The sequence below is a fragment of the Apodemus sylvaticus genome, chromosome 22 (genome assembly GCF_947179515.1).
Source record: "Apodemus sylvaticus chromosome 22, mApoSyl1.1, whole genome shotgun sequence".
In the NCBI taxonomy this organism is placed as follows: Eukaryota; Metazoa; Chordata; class Mammalia; order Rodentia; family Muridae; genus Apodemus; species Apodemus sylvaticus.
Genome location: NC_067493.1, coordinates 2,150,621 through 2,176,990, shown reverse-complemented (window position 1 = coordinate 2,176,990; position 26,370 = coordinate 2,150,621). Strand labels below are relative to the sequence as shown.

The 26,370-nt window shown below is 40.2% G+C and overlaps 1 protein-coding gene across 1 annotated transcript in view; it reads right to left on the bottom strand.

Moving 5' to 3' along the window:
• Positions 1–26,370, bottom strand: part of LOC127673199 (uncharacterized) — a gene marked incomplete at its 5' end in the record, with an annotated part of 81,863 nt that overhangs the window by 3,847 nt on the left and 51,646 nt on the right. Inside the window, 9 exon segments of the mRNA XM_052168807.1 lie at positions 78–297; positions 564–670; positions 1,510–1,570; positions 6,710–6,827; positions 8,051–8,180; positions 8,285–8,389; positions 10,795–10,938; positions 16,139–16,741; positions 24,063–24,068. Coding sequence (XP_052024767.1) covers positions 78–297; positions 564–670; positions 1,510–1,570; positions 6,710–6,827; positions 8,051–8,180; positions 8,285–8,389; positions 10,795–10,938; positions 16,139–16,741; positions 24,063–24,068 — 1,494 coding nt within the window.

Sequence of the window (26,370 nt, the reverse complement as noted above, 5' to 3'; positions counted from 1 at the left end):
TGCTTCGGCTTCTGATAGACTATCCTGGTGTGTAGCCAAGGCTTTGCGTCCTTGCTTAATCAGCTCCATGTTTTTACTGTCCTTAAGGCACGAATGGACCAGTTTCCATAAGGGAATCGATCCTCGGCCGATCCTATCCTCCTGCTTTACCCTCTCAAGATCTTTTCCTAGTTTTTCCCAGCAGCCGAGGCTAAGATCGCCCGAAACGGCAAACCAAGGCGCTGCCTTATCAATATCCTTCACTATGGTTTCTACTGTGCGCGGTGATACCTTCAGTCCTCGCTGTTTTAGCAGACCCTGTATAGGGGCCGCAAAGTCACAAGTGCCAGGTCCGGCCCCCAAGTTATTACCCATACTGCCCACTGATCTACGAGGGACTTACAGTACAGCAAGAAACGCCGCTTTATCTACAGCGGTCTTACTTTCGTTTCAAGCCCAACAAAGGCACTCCTCACCAGGTTTGTGACAGCGAAGCCAAAAACAGCACAAAAGAGTTACCACGACTGCACAGAGAAAAATTCCGGCGAACACCAAAGGGTCAACAGGATAGCCGAACCACATACCTGGGGAGACCTACCGACGTCGCCGCTCCGTGTGTAGAGTTCTGAATCCTTCTTCGGCCCCTCACTTGTGTCCACTGGGCGCAAGAAGTCCCGGGTTTCGGCACCAGCTGTGGCGAGCCCCCTGACCAGCAGGGGAAGAAGACCACCGACACGAGGATTCTTCTCTGATCACACTTTATTGGAGCGCTTCTTGGTTGTGGGAGAGCTGGAGGCAAGGGGCGAGGGAGGAGGAGAGGGAGCGGCATATATAGGCAGGGCAGGGACTTCCCCCTGTTGATAAGCTAGTCAGGCTGGGATAGGTTGCAGCTGTTGCCAGGCAGACTCGTGCTGGAACATGGGCCAAAATAAAGGTGTTTACTGCACTCCTCGGCGCCATCTTGTAATGGCGAATGGTGTGGATTGCCACACCTTTTAATATCTCTTTCAATGTCACATGGTTTTTATCCATTGTGACACATGATATACCTAAGTAAAAAAATGACAATTGAAAGGTTTACACATTGCATTCACAATAACTGAATTTTTGTTTCTCATAATATGTGGAATATAGATTAATGTTTATCCACAACAACATTCTTGACTCTCATAAAATGCCCTCTCACCAAACTTAACAATATTACCACAAAAATATCACCAATTTTACTATGAACTATGTGCTTATTAGAATGTTTAGAATGTGAGATTATCACTACTCAATGTGCAATATATAAGTACTATGAGACTACATACATTGGCAGGGCCACAGCATAGCTCTAATGGAGCTACATATGAAATGGATACACTAACCAGATATCGTATCTTGAGGTATATGGTTTTGTAAGAATATCATAATCATAGCTACAGTTAAAGCACTTTTATTCTCTTCTCTTGTTTTTCATTGGGGAATCCAGAAGATATGAATATTTCCTCAGAGGTAAATTTCTATCAGCTTGCACATGAAAATTACCTTTCGTGTCTTCTACTAATTTGCCAATTTTCTTCAAGATGATGGTCTTCCCAATTATAGCCTAAAACACAGTATAAGAAATTAAATGATATTCTATTTGAAATTAGACATAAGTCAAGGTACTGTGAATTGTCACTGCAATGTGAAAGTTTCAATGAAAATTCAGTGAAAGTGAATTAAACATCTCAATCTTCATTATTCACAATTAAAATAATAGAAGATCATGAATAAACAAGAAAGATATGTTTCCTTTAGAAATAAGTAACAGTCTTACGTATAGCTTTGAGGTTCAGGTAGGTTTCCAACATCACATCTTTGTAGAGATTCTTCTGAGAAGGATCCAGCAAATTCCACTCTTCCCCAGTGAAGTTCACATGCACATCATCAAAAGTCACTGCATCCTAAATATCCCATACACGTACAACACAAAGCATGATACTAACATCACTGTAAAGGAAATATATGCTTCCCCAAAAACATATTCATATAATTTTGGCACTTGCTTCACTTATATTCTGACTCAGAATTTACAATCACTGTGTCATTTTAGATGGAAATTGAATTATAAGATTTATGAGTGTCACTTTTGAATACTTTGAATAGGATACAGCCTTGCCAGAGAAATGCCAATTGAGAGGGAGATACAGGGGAAACAGATCCACAATACTGAGCACACATATGTAAAATTGTATGAACAATCACTAACTACAAAACTGATGGGCAAGCTGGGTGTATTTGCTCATGCCTTTAATCACAGAGGCACAGGCAGATGTATATCATTTAGCTTGATGCCAACATGATTTATGTAATGTGTTCTAGGAGACAAAAATTATATATTAAGAAACTCAATCCCCTACAAAAATCAACCAAGGAAACAAAAATGAGAGAGAATTCACAGTTCTTTACTAAAAGTTCTACAAAGAATTATGCAGTCACTTCAGATCTGTATACATCTTGCACAAACATGAAGTGCAACAGTCTAAACTATAGCACTATAGTAAAATTTTACTAAAACGGAATGCAAGCTTAATAGTTACAAATGACTAGGGGAAAATAATAGTAATATATATGTTGATCATAAATGAGCAACGTAATGTAGGAGAAAGAGCTCAGCACTGAAGAGCTCCTGCTGGTCTTATACATAATGCAGCTCAATTTCTTGTAAGCACATGGTGTCCAACAACTACTCATCACTTCAAGATCAGGACTTCTGAGGCCATATTCTGACATCAGTAAAGATAAGACACCTGACATTATTCATGCACACAGGAAAAATACTTCTATTTATTCAAACATTTCAGAGAATTAAAAAACACAAGACTGAGGCACAGCATCATACACTTGGCACCCAATGAAACAAAAGTCTCAGATAATATTGATGTCATGAACATATGCCATCCTGAGAAATAGAATGCAACTTATATATTTTGCCAAATTTCAAAAATAAAGATGTGGATGAAAAACCACACAAAAACTTATCGTTGTTTTTCAAAAACAATCCATGTGTCTTTTGAAGTTTCTCTACCTACTATAAGAACAGGCAAAATGTCACAGAGACTTTTTTTTAATAAGAAAAGAAAAAATATAATCAATTTAAAAATATATAACGACCTGACTCTTAGATTATTATTGAATACCAAATGTATCCATTGCATCTTATGTGATTTAGGAAAAGAGTTTATAGTAACTATTTGGGTGTATGAGAAGAAAGAAACCCAGATGAGTTTCAATAACAACACAGTAGATACTATGAACACAATATTTCCCCTCTAGATGAAATACAGGGGTAAATCTGGGGTAGAGACTGAGGGAATGGCAAATGAAAATTTGCACAACTTGAGTGCCATCCTATAGACAAGCACCAATACATTTTATTATTAATGATACTCTGTTATGCTCCCAAACAGAAGCCGTGAATAATTGTCCATGGAGAGGCTCCACCCAGCAGCAGACTGAAAAAGCTTCAGAGATTCAGAGTCAAACCTTGCATGGACCTTGGGGATGTTTATGGAAGAGTTGGTTGGACGATTAAAATCCCTGAAAAGGGTAGATACTCCATAGGAAGACCAACAGACTCAACTAACCAGTACCCTTGTGTACACGCAGGGACTGAGCCCCAAACCAAATAGCATACACAGGCTGAACTAAGGCCCCTGGCACATTAGAAGCAGATATGCAGCTAAATTTTCATGAGGGTCATTCAACAACTGAAGCAGCTTTCCCTATAGATGTGGGGATATCTTTGGAATCTGTTTCCTTAACTGGCCTGCCATGTCTGTCCTCAGTAGGAGAGGATGCATTTAACTCATTAGAGACTTGATGCACCATTTTTGGAGATACCTGGGGACTTCACAACAACAAAGAAAAAACAGAAGAGACTGGGGGGAGAAACACTGTGATAGCAAACGTATAATGCAGAGAGTTATCAGGGTGATAATGAACATATAAATTATTGGGGAATCAAAAAATCAGAGAAAAAGAAAAAGAATTCAGTCTATAAACACTGTCCTGGAACAACATATCTGTAAAGGCCCCTCCTACAAGATCTTCCACAAGCTCAAAACTGAAAGCCAGACAGGACAGACAAGCTTCCAAAGATGTCATCCTATCTAGAATTTTTTTTGTTTCAATCAACTGCATACTGGACCCTGGTCACCACAGGCAAATGTTCATCCTTTGATGAAAATGCATTCAGTCTTTCTTCAGTGATCCTAACAGTCTGCAGGAACTCCTACACTGTTCAAAGGTCTAAAGTCTCTTCTGAAACTCAATGCAAAATCTTGAAAGTCACATCTTTTGACAGGTTTGGTACTTCCTCTCCTTATATACCTCTCTGCATGACAGATTTATCAATGCCTCAGAAATCTCAAAACACTGTGATTGCAAAATGGAACTCAAGCATCATCCTCTGAATTTCACTGCAATGAACTCTCACAGAGTCTTCCCTGAGGCTCTGACTGTGCAAAAAGAATGGTGGAATCGTGCAAAACTGAAGCCATACAGGAAGAATCCATGATCTCAAGTTTTTAATCTACCAGTTTTCAGAAGACATACCATATGAATGATCCTCTCAGGTTTTGCTTCTAAGTTGATGGATTCTGCCTGACTTGGACCACATTTGCATCAGGTTTTATTAAAAGTTCCTTCTTGCAACTAGGAAACACATTGCCTAGTCCTTTTCTGAATTTAAGACTTAGCTGGAGGAAGTGTTACACTTAGGATATGTTCTTAGCCTTCTATCTACAAGGGTATGTGCTCCACTAAGTTCATATCTGTTTCATTTATAACAGCTCGGAACTAAGAAAAAAATTAAGATGTACCTAAACCAAATATGGATACAGAATATATGGATCATTTACAAAATGGAATTATATTTAGCCTGTAAAAACAATGACAACATGAATTTTGCAGGCACATCGATACGTCTAGATACAATCATTCTAAGTGAGGTATCCCAGACCGCAAAAGACATGCATATATGTACACACATACAAATGAATAATAGCCATAATGTACTGGATATCCCTGCTGCAATTCTTGGCCCTGAAGAAACTAAACAAGAAAGAAGGCTAAGGGGCTGGATAGATGACTCAGCAGCTAAGAGCACTGACTGCTCTTTGGAAAGACTTTAGGTCAAATACCAGCAAGTATATGATGGCTAACAACCACAAGTAATGAGATCTGACACCCTCTTCTGGTGTGTCTGAAGACAGCTAATAGTGTTCATATATATAATAAATAAATCTTTAAAAAGAAGGAAGTCTAAAATGAGCATGATTGAATCTCACTCAGAAGTAGAAATAAAATAGTCATAGGAGACAGATGAAAGAGAAAGAACTGGAAAGGCATGTAGTTAAGAAAGGGGAAGGAGAGGTAACAAAAAGTTGTGGTGAGAAGAAAGGAAGGGCCATAGGGTGAGGAAAATTAATTGAAGTCTGCAGCTGTTAGGGGTCTAAGAGTTTAGGCATCTTTAGAATGTGCCACAGACCACGAAAGGGAGGGCAACAGGGAGTCTACGGGGTTGATTGTAGCTGAGATGCATAGCAGTGTGTTATGGACACTGAAGAGGGCCAGATTCTGTAGCCAGGCTGGTCCCCCAATGCAGTTAATTATACCAACCAAACCAAAAACCTTTCCACACAAAACTTGTCCTGTCTACAAGAAATGCAGGCAAAAGGATGGAGCACAGAATGAAGGGCACCAGGTCCCATTAAATACAGTTATGAGCCACTATGTGGTTGCTAAGAATTGAACTCATGACCTGTGTAAGTATAGTCAGAACTCTTAACCTCTGAGGCATCTCTCCAGTCCTATTCCTGCCTTATTAGTGTATATTATAAAAGACAAAAAGGTTTGGACACAGGTGCTGCATAGTCACAGAAACCACCCATGCTTCTAGTAGAAAGCAACTGGTCCAGATGTTCTGGACAGAATTACAATCAGCCATGATACTGAAGTTATCGAGAGGTCATGGCCTGAAATTGCAAGTAAGAAGAACCACTAGAAACCTCACAGGAAGTCACATCTGGCTGATGCTTCTGATCCAACCAGATAGAGGATCCACCACCCCAGTGCATACAGCTCAGCTGCATGTTCCTACCCATTGTGGGCAGATATTGTGTACTCACCATGTCTTGATTTCACAGCTTCCCTGAGGTCCCCTCACAGCACACAACAGCAGAGCTCAGAGCCGGACACAGAGAAGCATTCAAGCTGCACACCCACAGGGAACACCTCAGAAGGAGAAGGTGAGGGCGAGAGTGAAGAAGATTAATCAGCATAAATGTCTAGAAAACATTTCCAATAAAATCCTAAAAGAAAATGTCCTAAACTAAAGAAGGTGCCTGTGTAAGAATAGCCAGAGTTATAAATATATAGCCAGAGTCAATGTAAAAGCATGCAAAATACCAAACAGATTGGGGAAAAGTCCCTTTACTGCACAATAATTGAAATACTAAGCAACTAAAGTAAATCAATAAAAAAAAAAAAAAAAAAAAAAAAAAAAAAACAAGTTACCCTGGGACCTAGCCCCGCCCATCCCACAGCCCTTAACCCCAGCCAGCTGCAACTTGATCATTAATGTTCCTTGGGAAAGCGCCAGCCCAGACCTCTGTAAACTCTACCAGGTCTTTGTCTTTTCTCAGCCCAGGCTGTGTCATTAAGGAACAGGATGCAGTTTATTGGCCTGTGAATTCCCTACCTGTTTCACCAGCTCACAGACAGAAGCCAGGGCCGGGTGCATAGCCCAGCGATCCATGGCGGCCAGGATCGGCTTCTGTTCCCACAGGAGGGTCTTGCTAGGAGGCCACTGAGCCTGCCTGGAGGAGCACAGAGAGTGTTTGCACTCCTCCCTGCTGCAAACTTTCCACAGCGTGAAGCCCACGCCTTGCCTGGCCACTGTCCCCGCCTGGAGGAGCACAGAGAGAGTTTGCACTCTGCCCTGCTGCAAACTTTCCAGAGCAGAGTGGGAAGCCTGCGCCTTGCCCGGCCATTGTCCCTGCCTGGAGGAGCACAGAGAGGGTTTGCACTCGGCCCTGCTGTAAACTTTCCAGAGCGGGAAGCCCGCGCCTAGCCCATCCACTGTCCCCACCTCGAGCACAGTGAGGGTTTGTACTCCGCCCCACTTTAAACTTTACAGAGCAGGAAGCCCGCGTCATGCCCGGCCTCTCCAAACTTACAGACTGCTTCTGTGGAGACGACAGGAGGATAGTGCGGTGTGACTTGAGAGCTCACAGACACCCACAGCATGGAGCACTATCTTCATCCGGATGCGCATGCGAATGCGGTCCCATTCCACAATTCTAGGCCCGGCTGCTAAGAGCCCGGGAAGGTCAGCAATCACAGCAGTCACTAAAAGCAAGCACTCACCTCCTTCTCGCCTCTGCCAGACCTCTGACCAACAGGCACATTCAAACTCCCTGCCCACTTTCATTCTAAAAAATTAAAGACAGGAAATGACATCATTCCAGGAGGCTGGATGCAGGGCAGGTGCTGCGGTGACGTCAGGGGTGGTGCCAGCGGTTGCTGGGTGACAGACAGAGACGCCAACATGGCGCCCGCCAGGGGCTGAGGTGCGTGGTCAAGGGGCGGGACGGGGCTCGGGGGACTTCAGGGGCGCGGCCAGCGGTTGCTGGGTGACAGTCAGGGAATCCAACATGGCTCCCGCCCGGGGCTGAGATAGATGGGCGAGGGGCGGGTTTGGCTGTTTAATTCCAGACATGGACAAATGTGCTTGGACGTGCTAGTGTTTATTGTTTGTGTTTTGTTCTTGTACCTTTTGTTTTTTGTTTTTGACATGGGGCAGACAGTGACAACCCCTTTGTCTTTGACTAAGGACCATTGGATGGAAATTAGGGCAAGAGGACGGAATTTATCAGTAGAAATTAAGAAAAAACAGTGGCAGACCTTTTGTGCCTCAGAATGGCCTGATTTTGGGGTAGGATGGCCGCCCATAGGAACTTTTGGGTTGCCTACCATTAAGGCCGTGAAGGCCATTGTTTTTCACGAAGGTCCAGGATCACATCCAGACCAACAGCCGTACATCACGGTATAGGAGGACTTAGCGCGATCCCCACCGCAGTGGGCCCAACCATTCCTCCCACCCCGTTGTTCCGGCTCCAGGATCCTGGCTGCCAGAGGAGATGTTGCAGATAAGAAAATGAAACTGAAGCCTAAGGAGGGGGGCAAGCGCAGCACTCCACTAGCACCTGTTCCTAAGATCTACCTTGAAATAGAAGAACCCTCTGAGTGGCCTGCTCCCCCACCCCCACTTTACCTTGCAGCCCCACTACCAGAACCCCAAACCTCAGCTCCACTGCCCCCCCTTCTAGCTCCAGTCCCTGGAGACGGAGGAAGGGGTCCAGCTGCAGGGACCAGGAGTCTATGGGGATTCACCTCCAAAGGACTGGCCAACTCCACTGTAGCATCCCTGGGTGTGGCGCTTCCCCTTAGGGTTGTTGGACCACCTCCAAATCCAGATGACCAGGATGGTTGACAACTTTTACAGTACTAGCCTTTCTCTTCCTGATATTTTTATAACTGGAAAGTTAATCCCCCTCCCCTTTCAGAAAACCCTGCAGGGCTTACAGGTCTAATAGAGTCCCTGATGTTTTCGCATCAGCCTACCTGGGATGACTGCCAACAACGTTTACAAACCTTGTTCACCACCGAGGAGAAAGAAAGAATTCTCCTCGAAGCTCTAGAAGAATGCCCGGGACAATGCCGGATGTCCTATTCAGACTCCGGCTGGGATAGATGAAGGATTCCCCTTGATGCGTCCTCAATGGGACTATAACATGGCACAAGGTAGGGAACAGCTGTCCAATTACCGTCAGGCTCTAGAGGCGGGTCTCAGGGGTGCCGCACAAAGGCCCCCAAATCTGGCTAAGGTGAGAGAGGTCACGCAGGTGCTGACTGAACCCTGTTCAGTCTTTCTGGAGAGGCTCATGGAGGCTTACAGAAGTTACACCCCTTTTGACCCCATGTCTGTAGGGCAGCGAGCCTCTGTGATTATTGCCTTTATTGGGCAGTCAGCTCCTGACATCAGAAAGAAATTGCAGCGGACTGAGGGATTGCAAGATTGTGCTATAAGGGATGTGGTTAGAGAGGCTGAGAAAGTGAACCACAAGAGGGAGACAGAGGAAGAGAAACAAGAAAGAGTAAAGAGGGAGAGGAGAAAAGACAAAGCAAGAAAAGACTTTGACTAGAATACTGGCCGCAGTAGTAGACAGAGATAAAAGAGACAGGATTTGGCAGTCAGGGGACCAGGGAGATGGAAAATGGCAGGGGACAAGGAGACCCAGAAGAGATAAACCGCAATTGGAAAAAGATCAATGTGCACACTATAAAGTCAAAGGGCACTGGGCTCAACCTTTTACTCTAAGGTAGTGTCTGTCTTTGTCACTGAGGTGTGTTTCCAATATGGAGCAAAATGCTGGGTCTTGTTTGTATATCCAGTCCAGTAATCTGTCTTTTTATCGGCCATTGATATTAATTGTTATTAAGGAATAGTGATTGCTGCTTCCTGTTATTTTTATGTTTGCATGGTTATCTTATTTTGGGGTTTTTGAAACACTACTTTATTGCTTTTTCTAGGGTAGAGTTTCCCTCCTTGTGTTGGCATTTTCCATTTATTATACATTTTAGGGCTGATTTTTTGGAAGTATATTCTGTACATTTGTTTTTCTGTCATGGAATATTTTGTTCCTCCATTTATGTTAGCATTGAGTTTTGCTGGGTATAGTAGCCTGGGCTGGCATTTGTGGTCTCTTAGGGTCTATAGGACACCTGCTCAGGATCTTCTGGCTTTCATATTTTCTGATATGAAGTCTGGTGAAATTCTGATAGACCTGTGTTTAGATGTTACTTGACCATTTTGCCTTACTGCTTTAAATATTCTTTCTTTGAATTGTGCATTTGGTGCATAGATTATGTGAGAGGAGAAATTTCTTTTCTAGTCCAGTCTATTTGGAGTTCTTTAGTCATCTGGTATATTCATGGGCATCTCTTTCTTAAGGTTAGGGGAGTTTTCCTCTGTAATTTTGTTGAAGATATTTACTGGCCCTTTAGTTTGGGAATTTTTGCTCTCTTCTCTATCTATTACCTTAGATTTGGCCTTCTCATTTTGTCCTGGATTTCCTGGATATTTTTGGTTAAGAAATTTTTTCATTTACATTTTCTTTGACTTTTCTGTCAGTATTTTCTATGGCATCTTCTACACCTGAGAGTCTTTCTTCTCTTTCTTGCATTTTATTGATGTTTGCATCTATAAAGAGACTCCCGATCTCTTTCCTAGGTATTCTATCCCCAGGGTTGCCTCCCTTTATGAATTCTTTATTGTATCTATTTCCATTTTGAGATCCCAGATGGTTTTGTTCAATTCCTTCCCCTTTTTATTTGCCTTTTTCTGAAAACCATTAAGGGATTTTTGTGTGCCCTCATTAAGGGATACTGGATGTTTTCCTGTGTTCTGTATTTCTTTAAGAGAGTTATTTATGCTCTTCTTAAAGTCCTCTCTCGTCATCATGAGATATGATTTTAAATCAGAGACTTCCTTTTCTTGTGAGTTGGGGTATCCAGGGCTTGCTCTGGTGGGAGAACTAGATGTTGATGATAAAAACTTGTCATGGGTTCTGTTGCTTATGATCTTGCCCTTGTGTCCTGCTCTCTTGCTATCTCTGATGTTAGCTGATCTGTCTCTGATTGAGGCTTGCCGATGCCCACCCACCATGTCTCTCGGACCTGGGGGGGAAGGGTGTCACCCCCAAACTCTAGATTCTCAGTCACCCATGAAACTTTGTGTCTGCAGCAGGAAATCTCGTCTTGCCTCCATGTTTCTCCCGTTGCCCTGTCCCCAGCCTCGGCTTCCCTTCCAGGTGACCCGGAAAACCATGACCCGCACGTGAGACAAGAGATTCTTGTCAACCACACCTGAACGCAAGTGTGTTAAATTATGTTTAATACAGACGGGAACTCTCATGTCTCCTTTTTCATTCATCCGGCGGCCATTATGTTTCTAGAAAGTGATGTCTACACAGAGGATGTCATCCTCAACTTCACGGGAGAGATGCCAAAGTACGGCGTCATCCTCCATTCCACAGAGCATTTTATATATTGTAGAAACTATTAATATTGATTTATGTAAATGGATGTCAACTGGATTGGAATGGGGGTGCAGTTCTGTTCCCCTCTCGATATTGAGACGCCATCTTGAACAGAGCCGTGCAGGCCCTGTGCATGCTGCCGCGGTCTCTGTGATTTCACATGGGCGTCCATCTTTCTTGTTTTAGAAACCCTGTTTTCCATGTTCTCAGACCCCTCTGGCACGGATAATAATACTTCCACCTACACTTCCCCAATATATCCTGAGTCCTGAGGAAAGGGATTTTATAGAGACATCCCAGTTATGAGTGTGTTTTCAAAATTCTTTCACATCCTAAAAATTGTCTGCCTATGGGTTGTGAATTTGATCTGATCGATTACAGAAGGAAAATTCTTTGATGGTGGCTGATCAAGACCCTGATATTTAAGTACAGCAGAATGTATTTAAGAGTTATTTTACTGCTATGTGACCATCAGAAGATAAATATATGCAATTTTACAGTCTCCATATATATATATGCAAATATATACACACACATCAATATATATATGCAAATATATACACACACATCAATATATATATGCAAATATATACACACACAAATATATATTGCATATATATGCAAATATATACACATTCTGTAAGAATTAATGTGTGCGTGAGCTCCACCTGCTGGTTGGTCCTTGTTACTGCGGGCTGTATCCTTTCCATCAGGGCTCAGTGCTGTCACATTCTTTTTCTGTGAGCGCCACTTGCTGGTTGGTTGTGTTATTACAAGCTGAGTATTTTTATGGTTGTGGTTGAATTTTGTCTCTGGTTGTGCCTTTATCTGTTCCCTGATTCTACACAGTGTCACATCCTTCTGGGAACGAGGCCTTGATTTTGTGTCTGTGGCAGGTGTCAGTGAGTAAAGACATATCTGGGAGCTGTGGCTATGGCAGGACCTGGGGGGAATCCTGAGACTCAGTCTGAAGTACGTGAATATCGGCTGATCATCAATTAGGTATTAATTATCAATCGATTGATTATTGGTTATTGATCAATGATCTTTGACTGGGTATTGATTATCAATTGGTCGATTGTTGGTTATTGATCAATCATCAATTCACTTCTTGCCCCTTGCTCACAGTCATACTCCAGCCTCACACACATGCTCACACACACCACATACATTTAGTAAAAGCTACTAATATATGCAAATGTATTCAAATTAAATGATTCATGCAAATTCATTCATTTATCCTGGGCTCAGGGCAGTAGAGAGACACCCACCAATCTCATTCTTTTCTTATGGGTGTGCCCCAATTCCTGGTTATTTCTCATGTCTGCCTGATAGAGAAAAAATGGATTGTGTTTGGGGAGAGGTCTTTCTCATGAATGCCACTTTCTGGTTCTTTCTTGTATCTGTGATAGACAGGGAAGGTTTTATTTGTGTTTTTGTGTGATTCATTTGTGTTTCTCAGAACAAGATGACATTGAAAATGTGAGTTTAAGGGGTAACCTTGCCTAGTGACTTTGATGAGGTGACTTGATGAAGTCAGTTTGACTTGATGGATATATCAATATGAGACAGTCTACATTTACCATATTTTCCCGGTTCTCTTCAACACAGAAGAGGCCACGGAGCTGGTTCCTGCCCCCCCCCTGAAGGTCCCCCCAATATGCTTGCTTTACCCTAACTCACACAGACTGGATTTCCAACACCACTGAAGGTAAGAGGAGGCCTTTTGTCCACCATCCATCTCTGCTGTCAGGTCTCAAGGTGGCTAAGAGATGGCTCACAAATTTGGCCAGAGTGAATAATATGAGGAAGAGGGAAAATAAAAACCCTACAGCTTTTTGAGGCAGGGTCATGGAGACATGTTTGACAATACACACCCATGGACCCTGAATCACCAGAAGCAAAGGCAGCAGTGGCTTGAGCTTTTGTCAGTCAGGGAACACCAGCTATGAAGACAAAGCCCCAGAGGGTGGAGTTGTTAGGAAAGAGTTGTCTAAGAGATTTAAGGAGAGAGACAAAGAGAGTGTTTAATGGAGGACAGACTGCAGAGGAGACGCAGATGGGAGGACAGAAGCAACAGACTGGAGACCTGGGAAAGATCCTGTTGGCAGCCAAGGCCAAATCAGAAGACCATAAGTGATGCCTAAAAAGGAGATAAGGGGGACCTGAGAATCAAAAGTGCCCGCACCACAAGACCAGGGTTACCCTAAAAGTAAAATGGAACCCCACCAGCTTTTGTTGATAAAGTTCAACATTATGTCTTACTAAAACCTACAGATAGAGTCTCTTCATCAGTTTATAAATGACTTCCCAGTGGCTACAGAAGAAAACAAAAATGGAGGCCCTCTTAGATGCCTTAAAATTGAGGCTATTTAAGCCTCTGTAAAGAAAAAAAGCCTTACTCTGCCAACTTCAGGTGACCTTTGTAGACCTGTGGACTGCATACTCAGACCAGAGGTCCTGGCATTAGACAATGGCCAATGTGTAACCAATTGGCACAAGCTAACAACCGCTCTATTTACACCTCAGTCACAATGGCTTCTGGGTAAAAATGATACCAGAAGGACTCATTACCAGCGACCCTTCTTGAATCTCCCCAGAGTATCTACTCAGCTGCCCTGCTGCTGGACTCTGACCTTGCTGGATGGGCCTCTGCATGACTGCTCAAATAGATGTAGGGGTAACGGGGTTCACCAATGGCAACTGCCTCATTCAGGATGGACAGAGGTACGCTGGGGCAGCGGTGGTGTCAAATACCGAGAACACATGTAGAGGACCACACCTGGCAGGAATGTCAGCCCTGAAAGCTGAACTGGCAGCTCTGAAATGTCATTAGAGCTGAGAAAAGACAAGACACACATGGCTGGTGTGTTATTGTTACCTCTCATATCCATGGGGGCCATTTGTAAGGAGAGGACCGATTTGATGGGGAAGGACTAAATTGCACCCCAGAGAGCCCAGTGGGTGGCCCCTAGAAATTGGGTTCCTCATGTCCTTGATTGCACCAGACCCAGGAGTCCCCACACTCTCTGATGAGACAAAATATATGATCTGGGCCAAAAACCTATTGATGTCTCAGTGTTGTAAGAGATGAGGGAGGACAGCTAACTGACTACAAACTAATGTTTGAGAGAAAATGGGACTACACAGAAATAAAGGAAGAAATCAGAGACTTTCTAGAGTTCATTGGAAATGAATGTGCAACATGCACAATCTCATGGAACACAAAGAAAATGAAAGTGGAGCTAAAGGAAAGTTCACAGCACAAAATGCCTAGATGAAAAAATTGGAGAACTCCCATGCTGGCAATTTAACAGCATGTTTTAAAGGCTACAACAAAAAGAAGTGAGGGAGCAAAGAAAACGAGGAGAAGACATCAAGAAAGTTTCAAGTTGGGGGATGAAATTGATAAAACAGGAAGAGAACAATTCAAAGAATTAATGAAACATGGAGTTGGTGTTTTGAACCTTTTATTAGACAAGATAAACAAACCCCTATTAAAAGATAAAGAATATACAAATTAATGAAATCTAAAATGAAATGGGGGATTAAATAACAGGTAATGAAGAAATACAGAGAGTCATAAAGACATAGTTTAAAAAGGGTGCATTCCACCAACTTGGAAATTCTAAAAGAAATAGCTAACTTCCTCAATAGATTCCACATCCCAAAACTAAACTAGAGACAAACAACTTAAACTGACATAAACATGAAGGAAAACAGAATTCAATAAAAATATGTCCCCAATGTGAGCCCATATCTATGAGTTTTATGGTAGAGTCCTACCAGACTTTATAAGAGGATTTAACAAGAATTCAGTGTATTCAACAATATAGAAACAAAATAAATATTAGTCAATTTATTTTCTGAACCCATGATTACTCATATATCCAGTCTGAAAAGACTGAGCAAGTAAAGAGAATTACAGACCAATTATCCCTAAAACCACAGATTCAAAACTACTTAAAAGGTAACACAAATAAAATAAAATATGAAACACATCAAAAGATTGTCCACCATTAACAGTGAGGAAGGCTTCATTCTAGAAACAGTGATGGTTCAACAAAATGGGATTAAAGTGTAAGAAAAACCAAGAATTGATCATCTCATGAGGTAATGTAAAATTCTCTGACCATATTCAACACCACTTCATGATAATATTCTCAGAGTTCTGGTGCTTACTGGGGCTGGAACATGGCAGCTTTCAATATTTCAAATATATCACTGCCTAATCTTTGCTTTCCTGGAACTTGCTTAGAGATCTACCTTGATCTAAAAGATCTGCATGACTCTGTCTCGTGAATGGTGGGTTAAAAAGCATGTAACACCATGCCTGGAACTAAGCCTTTCTTTTTATATTTTAAATTCAGAACCCAGAATCCAAATCTATCCCTTGGAAATTTGACACATAATTGTATCTTCATGTGTTTAATTCAAAACAGTATCTAGGTAATAATAATTCCTAACATGATACAGTTCACTTTCATACAACTGCAAATCCATATGTTTAGCTGAATGTAATCTTGTCCTAGTAGAACCATTCCTTTAATGCCATTGAATATCCTTGATCACAAGATTAAACTGCATTCAACTTCCTAATGATGCCTTGTATTTTGAACCTTTCTTTTTTTCTTTTCTTAGTTTTTATGCTTGTTAAAACCTTTCAGGCCAAATTCTATGCGGTGAGTTTCATCACTTAGTTTGTCAATACAATTAATGTAAACAGTTTTACCTTTAACCTCAAGGAAACTCTTCAGACAAGGGCAGGAAACTTCTTTGCATAAGCATCAAAAAAAAAAAAAACCAACTCCAGAGTGGAAATAATCCCAAGCACCCATGTCTATCATATCCTACTATGATACCCTCCTAATTCCCACTCAATTCATGATCATATTCATTACGATTTTCTCCAGCAAACAGAATTTGGAGACTTATCCCTGATGAAAACACTTTACCACATTTACTATACTGATTACATTAACAAGATTTCTGTCCATTGTATGTTCTTTTATGATTTTTGAGATTACTGTGATAGGCAAAAGCTTTACCACATTGATTGCACTCATAAGGTTTCTCTCCAGTATGTGTTCTTTTATGATATTGGAGATGACTACGCTGTGCAAATGCTTTACCACATTGATTACATTCATAAGGTTTCTCTCCAGTATGTGTTCTTTTATGAATTTGTAGATAACTGTGAGCTGCAAAGGCTTTACCACATTGATTACATTCATAAGGTTTTTCTCCAGTATGTGTTCTTTTATGTCTTTGGAGATGACTGCACTGTGCAAAGGCTTTACCACACTGATTACATTCATAAGGTTTCTCTCCAGTATGTGTTCTTTTATGAATTTGGAGATCACTGTGACATGCAAAGGCTTTACCACATTGATTACATTTATAAGGTTTCTCTCCTGTATGTGATCTTTTATGTTTTTGTAGATAACTGTGAGCTGCAAAGACTTTATCACATTGATTACATTCATAAGGTTTCTCTCCAGTATGTGTTCTTTTATGAATTTGGAGATTACTGCATCTTGTAAAAGCTTTACCACATTGATTACATTCATAAGGTTTCTCTCCAGTATGTTTTGTTTTATGATATTTGAGATGACTGGATCTTGTAAAGGCTTTACCACATATATTACACTCATAGAGTTTCACTCCAGTATATCTTCTTATATGCCTGCAACGATAATTAGCACATGTGAAATCTTTACCACATTCATTACTCTGATCAATCATTTAATCAATATGAATTATGTTTACAATTTGCCTAATGGTAAAGAAGCAGCAGATCTTAAGGTTTTAGCAATTTATATGTTCATGGTGTACTCCCTCATCATGAATAGTTCAAGACCCCTGTGATAGTTATTACATGGCTCATATTTATAACACTCTCTTTATATATGATGTATTTTAGCTATCTGAAGAAAGAACAACTCTGATCTTCATAACACTGATTGTATTCATATTTTCTCCTCTCGTGTGAATTACAACACTTTTGACTATTAACCAGGACACACATAAGAATTTTCAAATTCTTAATACCCATAAAGGTTTTCTAAACTATGAGTTTTGGGATATTCCCTGTAAAAATAGAAAACCAACTAATTGCAAATATCTTTCACATTCCTAATTTCTATCAAAATCAGAATACTATGTATCTTCCTGTTTTAGAACAAAAAAATTTATGTTTCCTCTTTCAATATCCCTATGCTCACATTAATTTTATCCATTGTGACACACAATATACCTAATAAAAAAGAATGATAAATGAAAGGTTTATGCATTACATTCACACTGTTTGAATTTTTGCTTCTCATACCATTTTCAATATAGTCTAATGTTTCTCCACAACAACATTCTTGATACTCATAAAATGCTCTCTCAGCAAACTTAACCATATTACTTCAAGAATATGAGTATCACCAAACTCTCTATGGACTAATTGCTTATTAGAATGCTTTGGATATAGATTTATCATTATTCATTATGCAATTTCTAAATACTTTGAGGCTATACAGAATGTCAGTTCCACAGCATAGCTCTAATGGAGCTATTTATCAAATGGATACACAAGCCAGATATTGGATCTTGAGGTACATGGTTTTGTAATAATATTATAATCATAGCTACACTTAAAGGACTGTTATTTTATAGTCTTGCTTTTAACTGGAGATTCCATAAGATATTACAATTTCCTCAGAGACAAATTTGTATAAGCTTGCACATGAAAATTACCTTTCATGTTTTCTACAACTTTGAAAATGTTCTTCAAGATGATGATCTTCCAAATTATAGCCTAAAACACAGTTCAAGAAAATGAATGATATATTGTTGGAAAATAGGCAAAATTAAAGATACTGTGAATTTTAACTTTACTGTGAAAGTTACAGTGAAAATTCAGTGAAACTGAATTATTCAGCTCAATTTTCATACAATTAAAATAATAGAAGATCATCAATAACCAAGAAACATTTGTTTCCTTCAGAAAAAAAAAAAAACAGTCTTACCTATAGCTTTGAGGTTCAGGTAGGTTTCAAACATCACATTTTTGTACAGACTCTTCTGGGAAGGATCCAGCAAATTCCACTCTTCCTCCGTGAATTTCACATGCACATCATCAAAAGTCACTGCATCCTAAATATCCCATACAAATGTACAACGCAAAGTATGATACTAACAACACCGGAAAACAAATATATGCTTTCTCAAATATATACTCACATAATTCTTGTGATTGCTCTGCTTATTTTCTGACTCAGAATTTATAATCACTGTGTCATTTTAGAAGGAGCTTTAATTATAAGATACACTTCTGTCACTTTTGAACACTTTGAATAGGATACAGCTTTGCCAGAGAAATGCGAATTGAGAGGGACATGCAGGGGAAACAGATCCACAATACCGAGCACACATCTGGAAAATTGTGTGAACAATTACTAACTACAAACATGATGGGCAAGCTGGGTGTATTTTCTCATGTCTTTAATCACAGAGGCACAGGCAGGTGTATGTCATTTACCTAGACACTGGCATGGCCTTTGTAATGTGTTCTAGGAGACTAAAATGTATATTTTAAGACCCTCAATCCATACAAAAAACAACCATGGGAAAAAATGATACTGAACTCAAAGTTCTTTATGAAAGTTCCTACAAAGAATTATAAATTCACAGAACATCTGTATTCATCTGGTAGAAATATGAAGTTTAATCTATAACATTTGGTCAAATTTCAATACTAAAGATATGGATGAAAAAACACGGAGCCGGGCGGTAGTGGTGCACACCTGTAATCCCAGCACTCTGGGAGGCAGAGACAGGCAGATTTCTGAGTACAAGGCCAGCTTGGTCTACAAAGTGAGTTCCAGGACAGCCAGGGCTACACAGAGAAACCCTGTCTCGAAAAAACCAAATCCAAAAAAAAAAAAAAAAAAAAAAACAAAACAAAACAAAACAAAACAAAAAAATAAAGAAAAACTGCACAAAAAATATGCTTATATTACAAATACAAGACATGTGGTTTCTCTACTACTTTATGGACAGACAAACCTACACAGCGAAATTTGTTTTGGAACAAAAAACAAAGAAGAAAATAAATATAAAAATATAAAACAACTAGACTTGTGAAATAGATTAGCACTGATTAGCAAATATATCTATTGTATTTTATATGATTTAAAGAAAGAGATTATAGTGAATATATGGGAGCAAGAAAAGAACGTTGAAGGGTCAGTTTCAACCACAACGCAGAACACACCAAGGACACAATGTTTTCCCTCTAAAAGAAATGCGGGGTAAAATCTGGAACAGAGACTGAGGGAATGGCCAAAGAAAATTTGCCCCACTTGAGAGTACCATCCACTGGGTAAGCGCCAATCCATGACATTATTAATGACACTCTGTTTTGCTCCCACACCAAAGCCTTGAGTAATTGTCTATTGAGAGGATCTACCCCCCAGCTGACTGAAAAAGCTGCAAAGATCCAGAGTCAAACCTTGCATGGACCTTGGGGACTCTTGTGGAAGAGTTTGTGGAATGATTGAAATCCCTGAGGAGGATAGGAACTCCACAGGAAGACCAAGAGAATCAAGTAACAAGCACCCCTGGGGGACACTCAGAGTCTAAGCCACCAACCAAATAGCATACACAGGACGGACTAAGTCCCCTGGCACATATATAGCAGATGTGTAGCGCAGAGTCTCAGAAGGTCGTCTAATAACAACTGTAGCACTGGATTTCCCTATAGCTGTGTGTGTGTGTGTGTGTGTGTGTGTGTGTGAGGGGGTGGATATCTTTTGAATCTGTTTCCTTAACTGGGATGCCATGCCTGGCCTCAGTGAGAGAGGATGCACTTAACTCACAAGAGAATTGATGCACCAATTTTCGGGACACCTGGGGGCCCCACAACCTTTCAAAGAAACACAGAGGAGACTGGGGGAGGGACTCTGCCATAGCAAGGGACATATAATGGGGATAGTGATAAGGGTGACAATGAATATACAAATTATTGGAAAAGCAAAAAAAGGGAGAAAAAATAAAATTTTCATTCTATAAACACTATCCTGGAAGGTATCTGGAATGGCTCCTACCAGAAGATCTTCCACAAGCTTCACAAAGAAAGCCAGACAGGACAGACAAGCAGCCAAAGACTTCATCCTATCTAGAAGCTTTTTGTTTCAATCAACTGCATCCTGACCCTTGACACTATGGGCAAATATTCATCCGGTGATGAAAATGCATTGAGTCTTTCTTCAGGGATCCTAACAGTCTGCAGGAACTCCTACACTGTTCAAACATCTGAAGTCTCCTCTGACACACAAGGCAAAATCTTGAAGGTCACCTCTGTAACAGTTTGGGTACATACTTTCCTTGTATACATCTCTTCATGGTAGATTTACCAATGCTTTAGTTACCTCAGCAAGCTGTGGTTGCAAAATGCAACTCAAGAATCATCCTCATAATTTCAGTGTAATGAACTCTCATTGAGTCTTCCCTATGGCTCTGACTCTGCCAAAAGATATCTGGATTCGGGCCAAATTGAAACCATACTGGAAGAATCTGGGATCTCGAATTTATCATCTATCAGTTTTCAGAAGCCATACCATATGTAAAATCCTCTTAAGTTTGGCTTCTAAGGTGATGGACTCTGCCTACCTGGTCCACTTATAACTGCTAGAAAGTGAAAAAAATCAAGATGTCCCTCAACCAAAATTTGGATACAGATTATGTGGTTCATTTACAAAATGGAATTCTATTCAGCTAGTAAAAACAAAAACATTATGAATCTTGCAGGCAAATGGATACAACTAGATATTATCATCCTAAGTGAACTATCCCAGACCCAACGGGACATGCATGTATGTACTCACTTACAAATGAATAACCATAAAGTACAGGATGTCTGCATGACATTTCTTAGTCCGGAAGAAGCTACACAATAAGGAATGCTCAGGGGCTAGATAGATGGCTCAGTTGGCAAAAGCACTGATTGCTCTTGTGAAAGTCCTGAGTTCATATCCCAGCACCGACATGGTGGCTCACAACCACCAGTAATGAGATCTGATGCCCTTCTCTGGTGTGTCTGAAAGCAGATACAGGGTTGTTACATATAAAAAAATAAATATATTTTTAAAAAGAAAAATGGCTAAAATGAGCATGGTTGAATCACACTCTGAAGTGGAAATAAAACAGTCAAAGGAGGCAGATGAAAGAGAGAGAGAACTGGAAGGGCCAGTAGTTAAGAAAGGGGAAGGGGAGGTAAGGAACAGCTGTGCTGATAGAAAAGGAAGGGCCATAGGACAAGGAAAGTGAATTGAAATCTCCAGCTGTCAGGGATCTAAGAGTTTAGGAACCTTTAGGATCTGCTACAGACCATGAAACGGAGGGCAACAGGCGGTCTATGGGGGGTGATCATAGCTGAAATACATAGCAGTGAGATTTGGACACTGAAGAGGGCCACACCCTAAAGACAGGCAGAACTCCCAGTGGAAAGTTAATTACGCCAACCAAACCAAAATCCTTTCCAACGAAAATTTATCTTGTCTACAAGAAATGTAGGCAAAAATATGAAGTAGAGAATGAGGGACTCACGAAACTATACCCTGCTCAAATTGATAACCATCCCATGGGCAATCACCAATCCCTGACTATACTGAGGATATCCTTTGTTGTACTTCCAGAGAGTAACTTAGCATAATTGTTCTCTGAGAGTCTCCATCCAGCACCTGACTGAAACAGATGCAGAGCCCACAGCCTAACATTGCACAGAACACAAGGGATCTTTGAAAGAGTTGGGGAAAGAAATGAGGGCCTTCAAAGAAAAAGAAACCCATAAGGAGTCCCTCAGTGTCAACTAACCTGGGCACTAGGAAACTCTCAGAGAATGAGCCACCAGCCATCCTTCAGATGACTGTAGCTCTGAAAGGTTGAAATGCTATCAACTTCACCTCTCTCCTGATTATGTTTCCTTATGGATTGCTAGGATTTTCTTACCCTGCCCACCTCCTCTCCTAGCTTCCAACATCAACCAGCAATTTCTCTTGAACATAACAAACAGGTCAGGAAAAGAGCCAGCACTCAGCCAACACTCTAAAAATCTACAAAGAAAATTGTAACACAGGAATAACATTCCCACAAGAACAATACAAACTGAGAAGCTAGTACGTAAACCAATAATCACCAAAATTGCAAATACCTAGGACCAGCATAGAAAGATATATAATACCAGCCAGGAAAATAAGTCACCATCCTCAGGCTCTCACTCCTCTCCTTTCCCACAAACAACCTCTTTTGTATCAGAGCTCTTGTGTGTTTTACTTTCTCAATATATGTTAGAGAAAGAGGAGGAAGAGGAGGAAGAAGAGGGGGAGGAGGAGGAGGAGGAGGAGGAAGAAGTGCAGGAAGAAGAGGGGGAGGAGGAGGATGAGGAGGATGAGGAGGAGGAGGAGGAGGAAGAGGAGGAGGAGGAGGAGGAGGAGAAGAAGAAGAAGAAGAAGAAGAAGAAGAAGAAGAAGAAGAAGAAGAAGAAGAAGAAGAAGAAGAAGAAGAAGAACAAGAACAAGAACAAGAACAAGAACAAGAACAAGAACAAGAAGAAGAAGAAGATCAGCATAAAGAAAATGTTTCCAAGAAAACCACAAATGAACGCTTTCATTGATTAAAGGAAGGTGTCTATTAATGTAAAAGAAGCATCAAAAATACCAAACATATTGGGAAAGAGATATTTGCCACATTATAATCAAAACACTAAACATATTAGTTAAAAAAAAACAACAACAAAACATTACAGCTGAAAAAAACTTAACAAACCAATCAAAACAAAAACTAGTAATGTTTGAAATTAGAACTATTAGATTCATATCTGGGTTCTTTTTTTTAAGGAATAAATTCATTACTTATATTATATTATCCCTGCATGTATTACTGCAGTCCAGAAGAGGGCACCATATCCCATTACATATGGTCATGAGACCATGTGGTTGCTAAGAATTGAACCCATGGCCTGTGTAAGAACAATCAGAAGTCTGAACCTCTGAGCTATCATTGCAGGCCTAATCTTGCCTTCTTAATGTATATTGTAAAAGACAAAAAGCTTTGGACACAGGCGCTGCATAGTCACAGAACACACCCAAGCTTCTAAAAGAAAGCAACTGGTCTAGATATTTTGGACAGAATTACAATCATCCGTGATACTGAAGTTATTAAGAGGTCATTGCCTGAACTAGCAGGTTAGAAGCACCACTACAAACCTCACAGGTGGTCACATCTGGCTGATGTTTCTGATCCAACCCCATAGAAGACCTACCACCCCAGTGCATACAGCTCAGCCACATGCTCCTCTCCATTGTGGGCAGATATCTTGTGCTCACCATGTCTTGATTTCAGCGTTTCCCTGAGGTCCTCCTCACAGCAAACAACAGCAAAACTCAGAGCAGGACACAGATAATCATTCAAATTGCATAGCCACAGGGAACACACCAAAAGGCACCCTGAGTATCTCACCTCTTTTTCTGCCTGGCAGGTCTGCCTGGTGTCCTTTGATTGGCCAGTGTGTCTTAGCCCTCCTCAGGTTAAAGAGTGCTTCCTATCCAGGACCACACCTACTCAAGATCTCAGGAGTGGTTTGCATTCCATTAATATTTGAAATAAGATATCAAGAGGCATCACACCCCACACAGCCCTGAGGGAGGAACAACATTCCAGCTTAGGCTTGTCAGCTTCCTGCTTCTCCCGCTCTGATGCCAGGACCCTGCATTTACCAGTACCTGTGCCTGAGCTTTCCTCAAAGCACTTGTCTTCTTTCCATAATAATGATGAAAAGTTTGCCTAGACCATTACTGAAGGTTCATTGGATGTATCAATCTGACCCAGGAATTGATGACCCAATGTAACCCCAGCCTGGTCTACAGAGTGAGGTCCAGGTCAGCCTCTGCTATACAGAGAAACATTTGTCTCCAAAAAAAAAAGAAAGAAAAAAAATAACAAAAACAAACCAAGTGGGTTTTTTGTTTGTTTGTTTTGTTTTGTTTTGTTTTGTCTAAATCCTGGGCTCAGGGAAACTGAAGCTCCCTTCTCAAACAACCCCATAAGAAAAGCCAGAAACATAAGGGAAACATAATGAAAACACTCTTGAGCACTATTACTAGTCAGCACATTTTCAACAGTGGCATATTAAAAAACAAAATACAGTTGTATTAGTACAGATTTTCTAGATAAGCCTATCTCAAATCATAGATAAAAACGAATCTTTCTATGTATAGAGAAAGGGTAGTTAACAGAATGTCCTTATAAAGGATGTAAGTCAAGGGGAGTTAGAAAAATCAAGGACTGGTGGATTTCATGTTGCAGAATATTACAACTGATCTTCAGTGTATGCCAGTATATTTAAGATATAAGTACTTCCTAATGCCAGTTTAAAAAACAAACAAACAAATCACCTTTGCTTTATAAAATAAAAAAAGTACAAGTACCAAAACAAAAGAACTGCTTTGTCATGGCAATTCTATAGGTAGGTTGCAAAAAGCACATATAGCCTAGATCAAAAGTGGATAAGAACATCACAAAAGATCAAGATTAAGAAAGGGTTTCTCACTTCAAAAGGTATAATTAAGAAACATCCCCCAGAGTAAGCAGGGTGAGAGTTAGGGTTAGGGGATTAGGGGGTTATGGTTAGGATCAGGACAAGGGTTGTTAGGGTTAGGATGCTTAGGAAATTAAGGGGTTAAGATAGGATTGTAGATTTAGTAAAAGTCCCAGGGCTAGGCTCATGCTTAAGGCTAAGATGGCCATCATTATTCTTGATGGTCCCACTGAGTCAATCGTATCCCTGTTACACAATGAAGAAATGTTAGGGTTGTGGTCAGTGTCAGGATCAGGTCAAAGTATTTGTTTGTTGTTGTATGTCAACTCAGTTTCTATCTTTTTGCTCATCTGCCTTCCTAGTCCTCATTTTTTATAATATCAAAATCTTTCCTGTCCCAGTGAAAGTGGAATGTGAGTTATCCACGAACCTAGAATTCCCAGATGGGAAATATCTTTGCATTATTATGATGTCCTGTTCACAGACAACAGAAAACCACTACTCCTTTAGTTTTTCTAAGTTTCATCTGGGGATCCTCATAAGATGGACAAAATCATGGGACTTGGTGCCCCTCTTTGGTAATATCATAAGTATTGCATGGGCCATTTGTCTTCACCACATCTTTAGTAAATATAACCAAATGGTACAAGACAAAATGGTCTCCATCATTACTCTTTCTGGTCTCACTGAGTCAATAGAAACCCAATTGCACAAAATACCACAACTATAAGCTATTCATTTTATATCTTAATGTTTTGTTCTGTTCTTACTCTGATAGCTTCTACCTTATTCACTCAATGGTTTCTCTAAAGAACCTAAAAGTTTATCCATACCACTTCCAAACTAGCATACTGAAAAAGGAACTGATGACTCTGATATTCACAAAATCAAACAGATAATCAAGGGACAAGTTGCCAAGGGCAAGACCGACTGCTGCCAGCAAAGAATATCTGTGCTACTCTGTGTTGGGTCTCAGTGTCAGTTATTTATGCAGCTAATTCCACTCAGTGATAAAATGGCCTTCAGTACTCTTCTGCTCTAGATATGTATGGTTTACTTTCTGTCCAAATTAAAAATATGCTTACTAAAGATTTTTTGTGAAGTTTTCACAAAATAATCAATGAAAATAATGGAAAAAAATCTTGGACAAGCAAAAACATAAATTCATGGCTTAATGAAATTTGTCTTTTATTACTTATGTATAGAATATCCACATGGGATCATGGTTTATTCTTCACATCTTTTTCTTAATACCAAATAGATTACAAGTAAAGTAAACTGGTTAACTTAGACTAAGTTATTTTTATTCAGAATAAATAAAACTTAAACATTAATATGAATAGACAAATGTATATTTAATCAATAAATCCCCACAGGTAAAATAAATATGAAATGACATTATGTCTCTAAATCTTTATTTGTAATGGGTAACATGAGGATATATATTTAAATTGTAATGTCTACTTTTAAGTACCTGATATGGTCACCTTGGTATCTCTATGAACCCTATCCCAATGCTAGTACACAACATCGTCACTATCCCTTAGGATTCTAAATTAGTTTTAAATATTTTTGTTTTCCTAGACCAGGATTTATTCTTCATATTGGGCATTGTCTTCACGCAATGTAAGAATGATACATGAGTGCTTTTGAAAATGAAATATACATCTGTAA